Genomic DNA, 18742 nt, shown 5'->3' on the forward strand with positions numbered 1-18742 from the left:
TGTTGGCATTTTCTTTATTCTGGAAAAAGAGTAAACATAAGCATGTATAAATACAACCATCTTGAGTTTCCAGTTTAAATGATTGCCGGTAAACACACATGTCAACCGATGGAGGATTAGGCTACACGAACGTCACATTATAAATCCCAGAGTCCACATACTGTATCACTCACTGATAGTATGACTTTATAGCGAGACACTTTCATTAAGTTTACTGTCCTTTTCTTGCAGAAACAAAATAAAACATTTTAAGAGCATTTATTAATTCACATGGCACATAGTTTAGAAAATACTGTCCGACTATAAGCACTAGCACTTTGGTAGTTTTGATCTGCGACAACTACACTGCTTTTTCATATAGGGATTTGCAATGCTTTGACGATTGAATCGAGGACTAATGGTATGCATGCCCTGTTCTATTTGCTCACGTCAAACTATTACAGCAATGCAATAGGGCAGTCAACCCTGTTCCTGGAGTACTGCAGGATTTTTGTTCCAACTAAGGCACCACACCTGACAGAACTGATCACTTCGGCGATTGCATAAATTCAACACACCTCGTCTTCCAGGTCAGCTAAAGCAAAAACATGAAGTGCCTGCAGCACGCCAGGAACAGGGTTGCCTGCCCCTGCAATAGGGCATTTACCTAATACATCTTCTAATACAAAATCTGAATGGTCAATTTCTAGTGTGCATGATATGGTTCATGATACTGTCATTGGCATTTGGAGAACTGGACAAGTTGAATCACATCCACTCATTCCCACATGTACAGATATGCAAGTGATTTTTGTCTTTGACAGAAAGCTCTGGTTAAGCAAAGACCCATTAGCTTTGTTTGACAGAAAAGGATCAGTTAGGCGCAGACCTCCAGGCAGAGTAGGAACATTTCAAACCATTTCCAGAAGCCTCAGATATAAAGGTGTTACGACAGACACTTTCATGCACATTAAGAGAAATAAAATTACCTCTGCCATTTTTTAAATTCCCACTTAATTCTCTCCACCAGGACTTAATCCCGACCTGAAGAAAGCATTGTACTTTAAAAAAAAAAGGTATTAAACCAATTTTGAAGCCAATCACATGTTTTACCTGTAAATCAGTTTCTGTAAAAACAATTATGTGGGTGGTAAGGCAAGCTTACCCCACACACGGCATCATTGACCAGCACTGAATGCCTGTCCTACATGATCATCATGATCCATTCCACCATTCCAATCAAATGGAATGTCATTTGTGATCCGCTGTGGTGTGCAACGCATTCCGATTCCATCAATCAGTTTCCATACTAGTTCAGTCATAATATGGCAGTCTGGTCTGGGGACTCCTGACATTGCACATCTTCCACAGAAAGATTCCCATAGTCAGAAACAACTTCTTCCATCCAGTTTCCTGTAGTTATTTAGGTGGCGGCTTCACATGACGGATCACTTTCTTCTCGTACACGGTCCTCATGGTCTTCTCTACCTGTTTGAGAAACACCTGGGGAATCCGACCACACAGGGTGTTGACAGTGTCCAGAAACTTGGTCTGGAGGGGATAGAACAGCGACTGGAACATGTTGTCCTCAAAGGGGTACTGTAAAACAGAATCATTGCAGGCCTAAGGGTTAGACACCAGTAGTGGTAGCTTATCAAACCTCTTATAAATCAACTGTGCCAGTGGCTTACTGTAGGTACAGTAGAAGGGGATGGATATGAATCAAATTGTCTGGTTAATAAAAGGCTTATCTATGGACAGCAGAGGGGGCTGATGTTGCGGTGAGACAAGGATTTCCTTATGTTAACATTTCCCACAGCATTTCCAAGGAGAGAAAAGGACAGAAGGATTTAATACCAAGGTTGATCATTTTCTGAGATTCTCCCCCTTCATATTTTGTTGCCTTTGTCCCAGAGGATGTAACCGGCAATCTAGTAACGAAACGTGCAGGTTTTAGTGAAACAATCCACTCAAATGAATAGATTATTCTTACCTCATGTATTGCATCATACACTACTTTAAAGGCTGGCTGCTTGTCATCATGATACACTCCTCGGTTCCCGTGGAGAATGGACACGCCTTCCTGTTCCGCTCCTTTACAGTTGCTCCCATACATGCAGTGATCAGGCCTGTAGTTCCACTGGCATGGGAAGGTGTACAGAGACTCTGCAAACACAGGAACACACCATTACATGTCTGTTACATCAGATCTCTTCACAATGTCTCAAAGCTTACCATAGTGTATACTGTGACACCAGTATTGAAAAAATAAATAAATTGATTAGTACCAAAGACAGCATTTAGAAAAAAAACGAATACCTACAATGATAATCGTTCAGAACTCATGTTTTGCTGTTCCCAAAACATGTCAATTATCAAATGGCTTGCTTCACAACTAAAATGATTCCAGTCCTTTGAAAAATGCATTAAATCTTGGCTTGGGAATAGAGTAAAACACCAACGGAGAATCCCCTTCAACCAGAAACAAGGGCAGCAACCTAGTCTCAGAGCATTTCGTAATATTCTGTAAGTAAAACCCGGGACACTCCATTTAGTATGATGTTTGTATAGTATGTATTAATTTGTGGATGTCCATCACCTATTTCATATATGTTACGAATTACATTTCGTATTATGTTACAAATTTGCTAACTGTACAATATGTTGAATTTGCCAAACATGTTACTAATTCTAACTAGGTGGCTAACGTTAACTAGCTCGCCAACGTTAGTTAAGCTGCGAGGTTAATGTTACGTGAAGGGTTAAAGTTAGGGTTAGCTAAGTAGTTGCAAAGTAGCTAAAAAGTAGTTAGTTGCTAAAATGCTAAAGTTGTCCGTGATGAGATTTGAAAATTCGCAACCATTGTGTTGATGGGTTAGGGTTAAGTTTAGGAGTTAGCCTTAAGTCTTCCTCTTTAACCTAGGTGAAGAGTTAGCTAAAATGGTTAAAGTTAGGGGAAGGGTTAGCTAAGTAGTTTCAAAGTTGCTCAAAAGTAGTTGATAATTAGCTAAAATACTAAAGTTCTCCGTGATGAGATTCAAACTCACCCATCCCATCCATCCACCCCACTTTCATTTTTGCCTTAAGTAACCATCTGATAGAACCATATGAAACGTAACACATCACACTAAATGGAGTGTCTCGGATTTACGTACAGAATAATACTAAATGCTCTGAGACCAGGTAACGGGCATACATAAAAGGAGAAAGATCAGACACATGCCAGAGACTAAAGTCTTTCCATGTTGGATGCAGATCGTTCACAGTGACTGGCTGCTCCCTCCACGTGGCCCTTTAAAAATATATATATGTATTTGGGGATGCTGCTAGGGATATGCTTGTTTAGCAGACAGGTTCCATTCATGTTGTCAGACAAATAATGCTCCTGCCAAGTCTACTTAAGGCTTGGAACACTTGGTACTTGTGACTGAATTTGCTGCAGCCGCAGGCTTGTTTAGTTCCACAGCATTGACCTCATTCAGGAGAGTTCTTTATTGTGGTTGTATTAGAGCAGGAAAACCAATAATGACACCTGCCTGAAGGAATTGTATTGAATTCCATACAAGATGACATTTATGCAACCACCCTTGGAATCATGTTTTGGGGAAACATTATAAATTGATGCAAGCCTAAGTACAGCTCTTGCTGTCAACATGAATGGCGGTGAAATGATATACCATTTCATTTTCGTATATTTGTGGTGTGGTAGAGTGTACCTGGGTTGTAGTGGAAGATAATGTTGAGGAGGTCTTGGTCGCCCCAAGTGATGTGGTTCTTGTACTTCTGGTAGAGTGGGTGGAGGAGGTCCTCCCATGACAGGCCACTGGGTATCATGCTGTTCTGGAGTAGGAACAAGGACTGGTTTACTCTACAACCCAAGTAGCAGCTATACATCTTACACAACAGAAATGCCCGATTTGAAAGGAGCAAATTTACAGAGTTTTAGCCAAGTATTCCCCAAGTTACAATTTGTAATGATCTTTCTTGGATGCAGGGAAATGCCAATTTGAGCTTGAGTGTGCTGAAGCACTGCTCTAATGTTAGTGTGGCACTCACAGAGCCTTAAATCATTGCCTTACGCTACATTGAGCACTCCCAACTGTTGAGACGGAGTGTCAATAAGTGCCATATCTTAAGCTGGCTTCAGACAGATATGATTGAATGATACAACTACTCTCCTTAGAGATTTAACTCAGAGGTGGACAACAGGGCAGAAATGCTCAGTAGTGAGTGACACGGGACAGGGAATATGACCAAAATGTTGATTGATGATCCTTACTTTGAACAAAGTTCTTCGGATCCTTGTGAGGTTCATCAGCATGACTCCAGAGTTGACCCCGGTGACCCCATAGAAGGGGTGGCGTGCGAAGCGGCTGTACCAGCCAATCTTGGGGATCTCATGCTCTGGGGCCATAGCAGCAAGCTGGGTGGTGTTGAAGGCCTTGAGGAAACTCCACATATCATCCATGGGCCTGAGGAACAGCACATCTGTATCCACGTAGAGCAGAGAGTCCACGTCCTTCAGGATCACCTGTTGTCACGACAATCATGTGTAAGTTACAATCAGAATACCACATTTTTTCCTATTCCTGTGACAGACCTTTATACATACATACAGTATGTGCCATCTAAAAACCGACAATGGCTTGAGGGAAGAGAGCAATCACAAAGCCATCTGTTCCTGATGAGAATCAAGTATCACTTGGCACCTGCAAAGTATGTGGTTTGTAGAGAATCATCCGCCAATCAATCAAACTGCAGTCATGGATTGCTTACCACTTTTTACAATGGTGTAATGCAATGTGTACGAAGATAAAGCAATGTGTGTGTAACGGTCAATGGGTATGAATAAATCCATATATATTACCATGCTAAGGTAATTGATTATATACAAATGTAATAAAAGTAAAATCCATAATAAAAGGATACACCATTATTCTCTGGGTACATCACTCGTATGCTTGCGTAAACTAAGCTCATCCTATGTATCTAATAGAAAATGCATTGGGGTCAGAATGCAGCCCTGAGTGGAACAGAAATAGGAAACAGATAACCTGGACAATTATCTAAACATATTTGCTGATTAATATATATCTATATCAGTTTAAATCAGTGTATATGTTTGATAAATACGATATAGTACACAGAGAGGTGAGAGAAAATGTGCTGTAGCCTTACAGGGAGAAACAGCCTCTGGGCAGCGCAGGGCTTGAACAGCTTTTTCCATTCCTCTGCATTCCCCACAGAGAACGTGATTGGGTAGATACTGTACTGGAACTTGTTGGAGATAGCACGGTCCCACTGGCTCAGCTGAAAGAGAAACCACAACGTTACAAGACACCATCATCATCATCTGTAGGAGGTAGCACAGCCATCACAAGGTGTCTCCTTTATCATCGCATATCTAACTTCCAAAGTAACAAAACTGCAACTCGAAAGGTTGAGTCAAGGTGTATGGGGAGAGAGATCACTGCAAGAGCAAATGGAAATATTCCTTATTCTGACACGATACACTCTTGAGTGTTCAAGTCTACATACGGGTGTCTTCAGAAAGTATTCAGACCCCTTGACTTTTTCCACATTGTTATGTTACAGCCTTATTCTAAAATGGATTTTAAAAATTATCATAATCCTCAGCAATCTGCACACAATACCCCATAAATGACAAAGCGAAAACAGTTTGACATTTTTGCAAATTTATTACAAATAAAAAACATACCTTATTTACAGTGGGTATAGAAAGTCACCACCCACTTTCAAAATGTTCACCTTTTGTTGCCTACAGCCTTACAGTAACCCACAACATGCAAGTGGGAGAAAAAAAAATCTGAAAATGAAAAACCGTAAAATACCCTATTTGGATAAGTGAACACCCCTGAGTTAATACTTGGTAGAACCACCTTTTGCTTGAATTACAGCCATGAGTCTTTGTGAATACGTCTCAAACTTTGCTCACCTAGACTGTGCAATATCTGCCCATTCTTCCTTGCAGAATTGTTCAAGCTCAGTCAAATTGCACGGTGACCGCTCATGGACTGCACTCAAGTCATTCCACAGATTCTCAACTGAATTTAGGTCGGGGCTCTGACTAGGCCACTCAAGGACATTCACCTTCTTGTCCTTCAGCCACTGTATGGTTGCTTTGGCGGTGTTCTTTGGGTCATTGGCATGTTGAAACGTGAACCATCTTCCCATTTTCAACTTCCTGGGAGAGGGCTGCAGGTTCTCAAGAATCTGTCGGTATTTTCCACTTTCCATTTTCCCTTCTATCCTGACAAGTGCTCCAGTCCCCGCTGAAGAGAAACATCCCCACAACAGGATGGTACCACCGCTGTGCTTTACTGTAGGCATGGTGTTCTTCGGTTGAAAAGATGTAGTGGGTTATCGCCAGACATATCGTTTTGCGTTAAAGGCCAAAAAGTTCAATTTTGGTCTCATCTGACCACAACACTTTTTGGCACTTGGCCTCAATCTACAATGTGCTTTTTGGCCAAGCTTAAATGAGACTTAATGTGTTTTTTTTGAGGAGTGTTTTTTTTTCTTCTTGCCACCCTCCCATAGACGCCAGATTTGTGGAGCGCTTGTGATATTGTGGTCACATATGCACACATTGACCAGTCTTTGTCATAAAGGCCTGAAGCTCCTTCAAAGTCGCCATTGGCTACTTGGTAGCCTGTGATCAGTCAGTAAAACCCATAAGCTCACTGCAGAGAAGAATGGGAGAAACTCCCCAAATACAGGTGTGCCAAGCTTGTAGCGTCATACCCAAGAAGTCTGGAGACCGTAATCACTGCCAAAGGTGCTTCAACAAAGTACTGATTAAAGCATCTGAATACTTATGTAAATATTTCTTACATTTTTTTTTTTAATTAGCAAAAATGTCTATACCTGCTTTTGCTTTGTCATTATGGGGTATTCGGTTTAGATTGATTACGGGGGGGGCTATTTAAATCACGTTTAGAATACGCCTGTAACCTAACAAAATGTGGAAAAATTCAAAGGGTCTGAATACTTTCCAAAGGCACTGTACACATCTAAGGAAGTCTTTGTAAACAAATGAAGTCATGTCTTTACAGTAAGTGCAGTGGTGTTGTACATTGACCATTATGCTGCCAGCTGTTGCTACAACTACGCCTAACCCAGTGAAACTAACCTAAACTAGAGGTAGCCGATTTGAAGCCCATTCTGTCCAAGCATGAGGGTTACCCCTTCAAAGTAAACACTGCTGTCACACAGAGAGGCCTACGATTTTCTGCTCCGTTAGATTCTGAAGCCCTCCATAATCGTCAGCATTATTAAATCATTTGGCCCCAAAACAAAGATCAGTGGGCGGAGCTGGCCGGGTTTCTGTTCGAATAGGAGAAATAGATCGAGGCCAGAACCCCTTTCCACCCCTTTTCTTCTACCTCCTTTTTGACCAGCGCAGGCAGGCCAGACATGGAATGTTCCATCTCCTGCACATATGCTACTGATTTTAGGGTTTAACTAACTCAACTTCCTGGCTAGCATGAAGCCAATTATAAAAGGGGAGGTTCACATGCTACACAGACCATACCCCATAAACACTCAAAGGGCATGTAGCCTCACGCATGCATGCTGTTTTCATTTACCAGTATGTATACCTTTAGATTTACAGCTACACAGTAGCCCAACACATTGACTTTGAAAAGCTTGGCTCGTGAATAAACAAAGTAAAGATGACTGAAATGTTGCATGGGTAATGCAGTTAGACAAATGTCTGAGTGACAGGATCGGCCTTGAGATAAAAGGGTCTGAAGCCTGTAAGATGTTGAAGCAAGAGGGAGTTCAAAAAGCTTACATGTTTTTTAATTGATTTTTTAAACAAGCTCAGATCTGGTAGTAAATGTAGTATATTCCTGAGCAGCAACCAAGATATACATGAGAACCATGAGTCTCTGAAAATATTCAATAAGGCCTATATTTTGAGAATTAGTGTTTTCCTTTTCCAGAAACATACCGTACCTAAAGCCTAGATCATGCACTCTAGTACCTGCCTGAGGGTACTTACCTTCTTTTCAAACTGAGAGGCCAAGGGGTCCTCTGCAAAGATGTGGAACTTGATCCTCTTGATGCTGAAGAGAAGGGCCGACTTGACCATGGTAAGCGTCTCGTCCAGGCGGTTCCCGCAGGCCACCACGGCCAGGTGCATGACTTCTTCAGCTCGGGCGCGCTTCGATGAGAGCCTGCCCAGTCCCACGTCACTCCTCTGTCTGATACAAGGGAACACACAGGGGCAACAAGGCTAAAGACTCTCAGTTTACAGACGCTTCATCAAATAACATCCGAACAGCAGAGCCATGTCGCTCCGAAGCGAGGCTGCTACTTCATCAAGGACACATCAACGGCAAAACCGTGAGAACACATCTACAGCTTTTTTTAAGAGGCACGGCAGGAACATGACAGGATATGCCTGAGACACATACATTCCAGACAGCACATCATCACACTGTTTCTACTGACAGACAGCTAACCAACACGTCCATATTCAAGGCCTTCGTTAAGACTACCCTGAAGAGTGTTCAGAGTGAGCAGAACTCCCTCCCCCTGTACTGTAGGTCTGTATATATATCCACTGGGCTTTGTTCTAGTGCTCAAGTTTCAATATCTGATTTAAAAATCATTCTCTCTGCACAGCAGCAGAGACTGCCATTAAATTCAAATGGATTCAGCAGAGTTGAATATGAAGTCTGAAAAATATATGATTTTTATAGCTCAATGTAGAACTAGACCGAGATACTCAGAGCTGCACTTTGTATATACTCTATGGGCTGGGTGTTTTTTTATTTTATATAACACCTGTAAATGTAGGCATTAGCATGAGCAAAGGAAGAATACAAACTCATGGCCACAAAAATCCTCCTTTAGAACAAGGCATCCTTTGTCTATCAGTTGTGAAAGGATTTTGGAAAGGTGGGTTGCAGGCATAGTCTCCAAGCGTGACACTTCATTTTCTGCATGGCTGAGGGACAATCATGCGACACAGATTATGATTGATGGCAGGGCTCAAGAGAAACCTGTCCTCTAGTCTCGGCTTTGATGGCTCTTTCAAGAACAATTCATGTTTATGAGCATGTACTGTGCACAATATTAGTAGGGGGAATGTAATACTGAGGAAGAGGCATATTCTCTTTTAATCTGCAACCTAACCCTAAAATGTGTTGTTCTATGATACATACTAAACTCAGCAACAAAAGAAATGTCCTCTCACTGTCAACTGCGTTTGTTTTCAACAAACTTAACATGTGGAAATATTTGTATGAACATAACAAGATTCAACAACTAAGACACAAACTGAACAAGTTCCACAGACATGTGACTAACAGAAATTGAATAATGTGTCCCTGAACAAAAGGGGGGGGGGGTCAAAATCAAAAGTAACAGTCAGGATCTGGCAGAGGTGTGGACTCCAGTCACAAATATGATGACTTGTAACTCGACTTTGACACCAGTGACTTGTGATTTAACTTGGACTTGAGCCTTATGTCTCAAACCTGACTTGATACCCTCCCCAAGGCCAAATATTAAAAATGATGCTGTTTAAAAAAAGTGTGCAGCGCATCAACTCTTCATTTAACGGATTACAGTTTGAATCGGACAGCAGCCAATCAAATTGTACCAGCTGAGAAAAACTTGCGCATGGCAGTGCAGAGGAAAGTAGGCGGGTGAATTCAGATGGAACCCTTGGAAAGATGATACCCACGATTATTATGTTCAGATATAAAGACGACGCTGTATCAACAAAAAACGGATTGCAACTTGCAAAACATGCGGAAAGAAAATTAGAGACGGAGGCGCAACAATTTCCAACTTTGTTCGACATTTGAAGCTGCACAAAGAATGGTAAGTTGTGGCTAATATAGACGACAGCTATATATATAACTTATAACTTGGCTAGTGTAGCATGTAGGCTGAACAAGGGAGTTAACCTACTGTTCCTAGGCCGTCATTGAAAATAAGAATTTGTTCTTAACGGACTTGCCTAGTTAAATAAAGGTAAAATAAAAAATAGCAATTTTTGCTAGTTTTGTCTGGATCCAGTGACGGTGGGTTTGTGCACATAGGCATAACATTGTTGCCGGTGATGTCCGGTGAGGACCTGCCTTACAACAGGCCTACAGTCCAGCCTCTCTCAGCCTTTTGTGGACAGTCTGAGCACTGATGGAGGGATTGTGTGTTCCTGGTGTAACTCGGCAGTTGTTGTTGCCATCCTGTACCTGTCCCACAGGTGTGATGTTCGGATGTACCGATCCTGTGCAGGTGTTGTTACACGTGGTCTGCCACTGCGAGGATGATCAGCTGTCCGTTCTGTCTCCCTGTAGCGCCGTCTTAGGCGTCTCGCAGTACGGACATTGCAATTTATTGCCCTGGCCACATCTGCAGTCCTCATGCCTCATTGCAGCATGCCTAAGGCACGTTGGTGTTTTTCAGAGTCAATAGAAAGGCGTCTTTAGTGTCCTTAGTTTTCATAACTGTGATCTTAATTGCCTACCGTCTGTAAGCTGTTAGTGTCTTAACGACCGTTCCACATGTTCATTAATTGTTTATGGTTCATTGAACAAGCATGGGAAACAGTGTTTAAACCCTTTAAAATGAAGCTCTGTGAAGTTATTTGGATTTTTACGAATTAGCTTTGAAAGTCAGGGTCCTGAAAAAGGGACGCTTATTGTTTTGCTGAGCTTATATCTGGCCTGGACCAGTAAAATGAATGTTGTGAACACAGACACAGCAAAGCCCCATTAAGAAGCACATGCTGCTTATGTGAGGTAGTCTGAGTGTTAGAATGACAGTACCAGTCAAAAGTTCAAGGGTTTTATTCTATTCGTTCTATTCATTACAATGTAGAATAATAGCGAAGACATCAAAGCTTTGAAATAACACATATGGAATCATGTAGTAACCAAAAAGTGTTAAACAAATCAAACTATATATTTTAGATTCTTAAAAGTAGCCACCCTTCGCCTTGACAGCTTTGCACACTCTTGGCATTCTCTCAACCAGCTTCACCTGGAAAGCTTTTACAAAAGTCTTGAAGGCGTTTCCACGCACTTGTTGGCTGCTTTTTCTTCACGATGCGGTCCAACTCATCCCAAACCATCTCAATTGGGTTGAGGTCGGGTGATTATAGAGGCCAGGTCATCTGATTCAGCACTCCATCACTCTCCTTCTTGGTCGAATAGCCCTTACACAGCCTGGAGGTGTGTTTTGGGTCATTGTCCAAAGTCCCACTAAGCACAAACCAGGTGGGATGGGGTATGGCTGCAGAGTGCTGTGGTAACCAGCATGGCTAAGTGTGCCTTGAATTCTAAATAAATCACTGACAGTGTCACCAGCAAAGCACTCCCACACCATCACACATCCTCCTCCATGTTTCACAGTGGGAACCACACATGCAGAGATCATCCATTCACCTACTCTGCGTCTCATAAAGACATGGCGTTTGGAACCAAAAACCTAAAATGTAGACTCCTCAGACAAAAGGACAAATTTACACCGGTTTACTGTCCATTGCTCATGTTCCTTGGCCCAAGCAAGTCTCTTCTTCTAATTGGTGTCCTTTAGTAGTGGTTTCTTTGCAGCAAATCGTCCATGAAGGCCTGATTCACGCAGTCTCCTCTGAACAGATGATGTTGAGATGTATCTGTTACTTGAACTCTGAAGCATTTTATTTGGGCTGCAATCTGAGCTGCAGTTAACTTGAAATAACTTATCCTCAGCAGCAGAGGTAACTCTGGGTCTTCCTCTCCTGTGGTGGTGCTCATGAGAGCCAGTTTCATCGTAGCGCTTGATGGTTTTTGCAACTATACTTGAAGAAACTGTCAAAGATCATGAAATTTTCCAGATTGACTGACCTTCATGTCTTAAAGTAATGGACTGTCATTTCACTTATTTGTGCTGTTCTTGCCATAAATTGGACATGGTCTTTTACCAAAGAGCTATCTTCTGTATACCACCCCTAATCTTTTCACAACACAACTGATTGGCTCAAATGCATTAAGAAGGAAATAAATTCCACAAATTAACTTTTAACAAGGCACCCCTGTTAATTGAAATGCATTCCAGGTGACTACCTCCTGAAGCTGGTTGAGAGAACACCAACAGTGTGAAAAGCTGGTATCAAGGCAAAGGGTGGCTACTCTGAAGAAACACTTTTGGTTACTACATGATTCCATGTGTTATTTCATAGTTTTGCTATCTTCACTGATGTTCTACAATGAAGAAAATAGTCAAAATAAAGAAGAACCCTGGAATGAGTAGGTGTGTCCAAACTTTTGACTGGTGCTGTATATTCCACCCATCTGGAAACATTTGGACAAACTCAGACTAGCTCTGAGGGGATACAACAATAACTAATTATTGACAACAGAGAGTACTGTGCCTATGAGGCCTTGGGCTTGCACTGCAACAATCTTTTAAACCCTGAACCTTGAAAAAAACAGCAGTGACAATACAGCTTACCTTGTTCAACAAATCTATCAAAATTGACTTACACTATTCAGAATCAGACACGACCCACTACTACAATGAGCTGAAGGCTTGCTTGGATGAAGGCTGTGAGAAGGGAATTTCACCAGAGGTTTTGGAAGAAAATAACAAAAATGTGCTTGCTTTCCTTTCTGAATATGAAAGTCCTCCCTGTGCATAACGGATTTGAATAAAGTTACATTCTCTTTCAGTGAATCATCAGCCCTTGCCATGTGTATTCTGATAAACAGATTTCCCAAGTTACTCAACGCCAGCCTCTGCCCATGTCTCCCAGGAGGTACATTCTCCCTCTTTCTCCTTCATTGGCTCACTCTCCTGCAAAAAAAAAGAGCTTTTCCCCTTGATAAGGCCCACATAAGATGTCCCTTAAAACCTCGCCAGGATGCTTTGGTAAGCAGAGAGGTTTCAAGACCTGCAGACAGAGAGAGCAGTCTTTAGTCATCCAAGATGACATTTAGCTTTACATAATGTCACTGCAATAGAATGAATACCTTGTTAGGGTCAGGGCACACCATTGTACAATATTCCAGACGATGAAGGAAAGTGTTTGTTGTGACGACAGTATCATATATGTACAATTTTCACTTGACTGAGAACTATGTGGGGAAATTCCACAAACAATGATGAGCAGGGAAGAGTAACCAAAACAACATAATAGCATATATCTTATGGCAATTCTATCCCTCTCTTTCACCAGAACCAATGGTCAAGTGCCTAAAGCTAAGGCAGATGTCTAGTTTTTTTCCCTTTATTTTGTCAGAGTTATGGTTTGTGAAACCTGCTTCAGTCAATTTCCTCCATCACCCCATTTCTCTTATCAGTAGAGGGCACACGCGTGTGGGTGTGGTCACTGCTAGGACACTATGGTCCAGTCTGAATGCTTTAGAAGCGCTTCCAACCAGTTCACTGATCAAACAGGACAGTGCAGGGCAGTATTTCCCGAACTCGGTTCTCGAGACCCCAAGGGGTGCACGTTTTGGTTTTTGCACCAAACACTACACAGCTGATCTAAAATAATCAACTAATCATCAAGCTTTGATCATTTGAATCAGCTATCAGTTAAGGCAAAAACCAAAACATGCACAGAGTCTGGGAAACGCTGGTGTTGGTGAAAGCAAGCTTTACAACAGAAAGTACTGCCTTAAGCTATCAAATCTGGATTATATTATCATATCCGTGATAGCCTGAGAGAGGACAAATAGAAGACTAAATGTTTCCACCCCTGGACTGGAATGGTGAAAGACGACAAACCATTGCCTGGTTATTATCCGGTAGGCACAGGAAAGAGGGGGTGAGAGCATGGGATGACATATTGTTTTGACCAGTAGTTGAGGTCATCTACACTGAACAAAAAATATAAAAACGCAACAATTTCAAAGATTTTACTGAGTTGCAGTTCATAAGAAAAATCTGTCCATTGAAATACATTTATTGGGCCCTAATCTATGGATTTCACATTTCAATGGGAATACAGGTATGCATCAGTTGGTCACAGATACCTTAAGGTAGGGGAATGGATCAGAAAACCAGTCAGTATCTTGTGTGGCCACTATTTACCTCATGCAACGCGACATCTCCTTCACATAGAGTTGATCAGGCTGTTGATTGTGGCCTGTGGAATGTTGTCCCACTCCTAATGGCTGTGTGAGGTTGCTGGATATTGGCGGGAACTGGAACATGCTGCATACACGTCGATCCAGAGCATCCCAAACAGGCTCAATGGGTGACATGTCTGGTGAGTATGCAGGCCATGGAAGAACTGGGACATTTTCAGCTTCCAGGAATTGTGTACAGATGCTTGCGACATGGAGACGTGCATTATCATGCTTAAACATGAGGTGATGGAGGCGGATGAACGGCACGGCAATAGGCCTCAGGATCTCGTCACGTTATCGCTGTGCAATCAAATTCTCATCGATAAAATGCAATTGTGTTCGTTGTCCGTAGCTTGCCCATACCATAACCCCAACGCAACCATGGGGCACTATGTTCACAACGTTGACGTCAGCAAACCACTCGCCCACACGATGCAAAACCAGGCATTCATCTGTGAAGAGCACACTTCTCCAGCGTGCCAGTGGTCATCAGAGGTGAGCATTTGCCCACTGAAGTAGATTACAACACCAAACTGCAGTCAGGTCAAGACGAGGACGCAAATGAGGTTCAATGAGAGTTTGTGCAGAAATTCTTTGGTTGTGCGAACCCACAGTTTCATCAGCTGTCCAGGTGGCTGGTCTCAGACGATCCCGTAGGTGAAGAAGCCGGATGTGGAGGTCCTGGGCTGGCGTGGTTACACGTGGTCTGCGGTTGTGAGGCCGGTTGGACGTACTGCCAGATGCTTTAAAACGACGTTGGAGGTGGCTTATGGTAGATCAATTAACATTCAACTCTGGCAACAGCTCTGCTGGAGATTCCTGCAGTGAGCATGCTAATTGCACCCGCCCTCAACTTTATCTGTGGCGTTGTGACACAAAACTGCACATTTAAGAATGACCTTTTATTGTCCTCGGCACAAGGAGCATCTGTGTAATTATCATGCCGTTTAATCAGTTTCTTGACATGTCACACCCGTCAGGTGGATGAATTATCTTGGCAAAGGAGAAACGCTCACTAATAGGGATTTAAACAAATGTGTGGCCAAAATGAGAGAAATACATTTTTTGTACTTATGGAACATTTCTGAGATCCATTATTTCAACTCATGAAACATGGGACCAACATGTTGCCTTTATATTTTTGTTCATTTATATATCTAGAAGTGCTTGTTTACTTTGAAGGGACAACATTTTTTTGCCTTTATTTAACTAGGCAAGTCAGTTAAAAGAACAAATCTTATTTTCATTGACGGCCTAGGATCAGTCTGTTAACTGCCTTGTTCAGGGGCAGAAAGACAGATTTTTACCTTGTCAGCTCGGGGATTCGATCTTGCAGGTCTAACCACTAGGCTACCTGCTGCACAATAAAGGCATAGGTCCTGGATGCAAGTAATTCTATAAGATATGTAAATGTATGCTCGTCAGTCCCCAGCGGTGTAATCAGTGGGTCTCCTTGGACTCATTTATACACCATATTGAAGACCTCTCAAGGTGACCTTTAAACCCGTTAACCACAGGACTTAAAAAGGGATAAACTCCACAAAACTCCACAATTATTTTTACACTCGAGCCTTTTTCTTAAACTGGTGTACAAACAATTATTTTGAGCTCATCATGCGATCAAATAGGCACACAACTCACCGAATAGGTGAGAGACTACGTGCAATACATTGATCGGTCATTAAGAGAAATACATGTGATAATAAAAATACGATTTGAATGACAATTGCATGTTTGGTCCTCTCGTGACAGATAAAGCCATTTTTTGTTGGCAACGTCCTTGAATTGAGATTTGAGCCCATGTATGTTTTCGATGGGGGAGCACGTCTCCTGAATGAAGAGGGAAAGGATACGTGTGGACTCATTCCATAACTTCCAAAAGGAACAAAAGAAAAATAAACCATATCGGTAAATAGATATAAATGCAATCCGTAGATTAAAAGTGCAGAAATGACTTTTGAGACATATTACGTCTTTAAATGCGTGCCAAAAGGTTGAAGGAAAAAAATAGGCGTGGAGAAAAAGCCAATAAATCACATCAACAAGCAATGATCCGAAAATTGCTTACCGTTTTGCGATCGCATTGCCTCGGACTACTTTCGCTTCTTTTCGGTCCGTGAGTGGTTGTTTCTGTAGAATGTGAAGTTTATCGAGAGGCTTTTTTGTTAACTTCGATGCAACAATGTTTCCAAGCCCAGAGGACGTTGGAAAATAGTAATCCTCCGCAACTTCTTTCAAAGGCGAATCGTCTGCAGCATTCCCCCCCAAAAAGTACAAAAGTAGAAAAACTCCTAAACAGACAGTGATCACAACAACTTTGCAGTGAATTCTCATCGTGGGAAATTGTTCTAATGATTTGGAGGAGCACAAGATTCCTCTTTCATGTCTGTGAATTGGCAATAACACCTAGAGTTTACATTTTGTCGTTACTGCTCTGTTGCATTATGCTGCAGATGATAGAGAGCGAAGAGGAGCTTTGCACATTCATGAACTCAGTGGAGGAGGGTCTAATATTTTCTTACCGTAATCTCTAGAAGAGATGTTTGAGGTCTCAAATTGAACTCATCCATCGCAATGCATCAAGTAACTGGATTTAGGTTTCTCAAAATTGCATTGATGAAAAATCTACCCACACCAGACAAACAAACGTGCTTTGATCTGGGAGAGCATATATTTTTGTGAATTAATGAGGGGCTTGTGGAGAGCATGCCATGTTTTTTCAGTAATGAGACACCCATCTTGTGATATCTTAAAATATCAGTGCTGAATATCAATAACAGTTCAGATGTTCACACATCACTGTGTTTCATGGGACAGTGCAATTCCAGGGGACTACTGTGACTGTAGTCTACATAGTGTGATTGGTCAAAATACCACTACACCAGTAATAATGTACTTACCACTGGAAATGACTAGAGGTGCTATGCTATGTCATAAATGTTCAATGTTTCAGAATGGTATGAAATTGGCAGCCATTGTGGTCAGGAAGAAATCCAAAGCAGTTATGTCATGTAATATATCAGAAATTGTGTTAAGAATTTCCCCGTCTGAGAAAAAAAAAAACTTTTCAACACATATAATCTAGTCCGGGGCCCACTTTGGTTTTAGAAGTAAGGGGGACATAAATTGACTGTGCCTTTAAACAGCTTTGAAAATTCCAGAAGATGATGTCATGGGTTTAGAAGCTTCTGATAGGCTACATTACATCATTTGAGTCAATTGGAGGTGTACCTGTGGATGTATTTCAAGGGCGATGTTCAAACTCAGTGCATCTTTCCTTGACATCATGGGAAAATCAAATGAAATCAGCCAAGACATCAGAAAAAACATTGTAGACCTCCACAGGTCTGGTTCATCCTTGGGAGCAATTTCGAAATGCCTGAAGGTACGACGTTCATCTGTACAAACAATAGTACGCAAGTATAAACACCACGGGACCACGCAGCCATCATACCGCTCAGGAAGGAGACGCGTTCTGTCTCCTAGAGATGAACGTACTTTGGTGCGAAATGTGCAAATCAATCCCAGAACAACAGCAAAGGACCTTGTGAAGATGCTGGAGGAAACGGGTACAAAAGTATCTATATCCACAGTAAAACATGTCCTATATCGACATAACCTGAAAGGCCACTCAGCAAGGAAGAAGCCACAGCTCCAAAACCGCCATAAAAAAAAGCCAGACTACGGTTTGCAACTGCACATGGGGACAAAGATGGTACTTTTTGGAGAAATGTCCTCTGGTCTGATGAAACAAAAATAGAGAACTGTTTGACCATAATGACCATTGTTATGCAAGCCGAAGAACACCATCTCAACTGTGAAGCATGGAGTGGCAATATCATGTTTTGGGGGTGCTTTGCTGCAGGAGGGACTTGCGCACTTCACAAAATAGATGGCATTATGTGGATATATTGAAGCAACATCTCAAGGCATGAAGAAGCGTGTGTGAGCAAGGAGGCCTACAAACCTGACACAGTTACATCAGCTCGGTCAGGAGGAATGGGCCAAAATTCACCCAAATTATTGTGGGAAGCTTGTGGAAGGCTACCCGAAACGTTTGACCCAAGTTAAACAATTTAAAGGCAATGCTACCAGATACTAATCGAGTGTTTGTACACTTCTGACCCCTTGGGAATGTGATGAAAGAAATAAAAGCTGAAATAAATCTCTAATCTTTTTCTGACATTTCACATTCTTAAAATAAAGTGGTGATCCTAACTGACCTAAGACAGGGAATTTTTTTACAAGGATTAAAATGTCAGGAATTGTGAAAAACTGAGTTTAAATGTATTTGGCTAAGGTGTATGTAAACTTCCGACTTCAACTGTATATTATATAGCGTATGCGGAACACAATCAATATAATTAAATATGTGGACCAATTGGCAATAAGACACTCAAACCACAGCCACAGCATGTCATAGCCAACACATAGGCTATGCTAATACTTTATATGCCTCAGGAATATATATATATACACATATACAGTGGGGAGAACAAGTATTTGATACACTGCAAATTTTGCAGGTGTTCCTACTTACAAAGCATGTAGAGGTCTGTAATTATATCATAGGTACACTTCAACTGTGAGAGACAGAATCTAAAACAAAAATCCAGAAAATCACATTGTATGATTTTTAAGTAATTAATTAGCATTTTATTGCA

At 41.6% G+C, this 18742-nt stretch overlaps 1 protein-coding gene across 1 annotated transcript; it reads right to left on the reverse strand.

The window, feature by feature from the left end:
• Positions 1-16553, reverse strand: LOC112254346 (glucoside xylosyltransferase 2). The gene is made up of 7 exons (XM_024426821.1): positions 16147-16553; positions 8009-8210; positions 5158-5289; positions 4259-4510; positions 3696-3819; positions 1973-2145; positions 1-1578 (listed from the first exon to the last, which is right to left on the reverse strand). Exons 1-7 carry the CDS (start codon positions 16410-16412, stop codon positions 1399-1401), a joined length of 1329 nt encoding a protein of 442 aa, XP_024282589.1. The 5' UTR covers positions 16413-16553; the 3' UTR covers positions 1-1398.
• Positions 16554-18742: the final 2189 nt, after the last annotated feature.

The sequence above is a fragment of the Oncorhynchus tshawytscha genome, linkage group LG07 (assembly GCF_018296145.1).
Source record: "Oncorhynchus tshawytscha isolate Ot180627B linkage group LG07, Otsh_v2.0, whole genome shotgun sequence".
Classification (NCBI taxonomy): domain Eukaryota; kingdom Metazoa; phylum Chordata; class Actinopteri; order Salmoniformes; family Salmonidae; genus Oncorhynchus; species Oncorhynchus tshawytscha.

Coding starts and splice junctions, on each gene's coding strand:
- LOC112254346 (XM_024426821.1), bottom strand. CDS start 16,412: ATGAGAATTCACTGCAAAGTTGTTGTGATCACTGTCTGTTTAGGAGTT. Junction 5,290..8,008: donor CCTCTCAGTTTGAAAAGAAG/GTAAGTACCCTC, acceptor TTTCTCTTTCAG/CTGAGCCAGTGGGACCGTGC. Junction 3,820..4,258: donor TCCGAAGAACTTTGTTCAAA/GTAAGGATCATC, acceptor TTCCTACTCCAG/AACAGCATGATACCCAGTGG.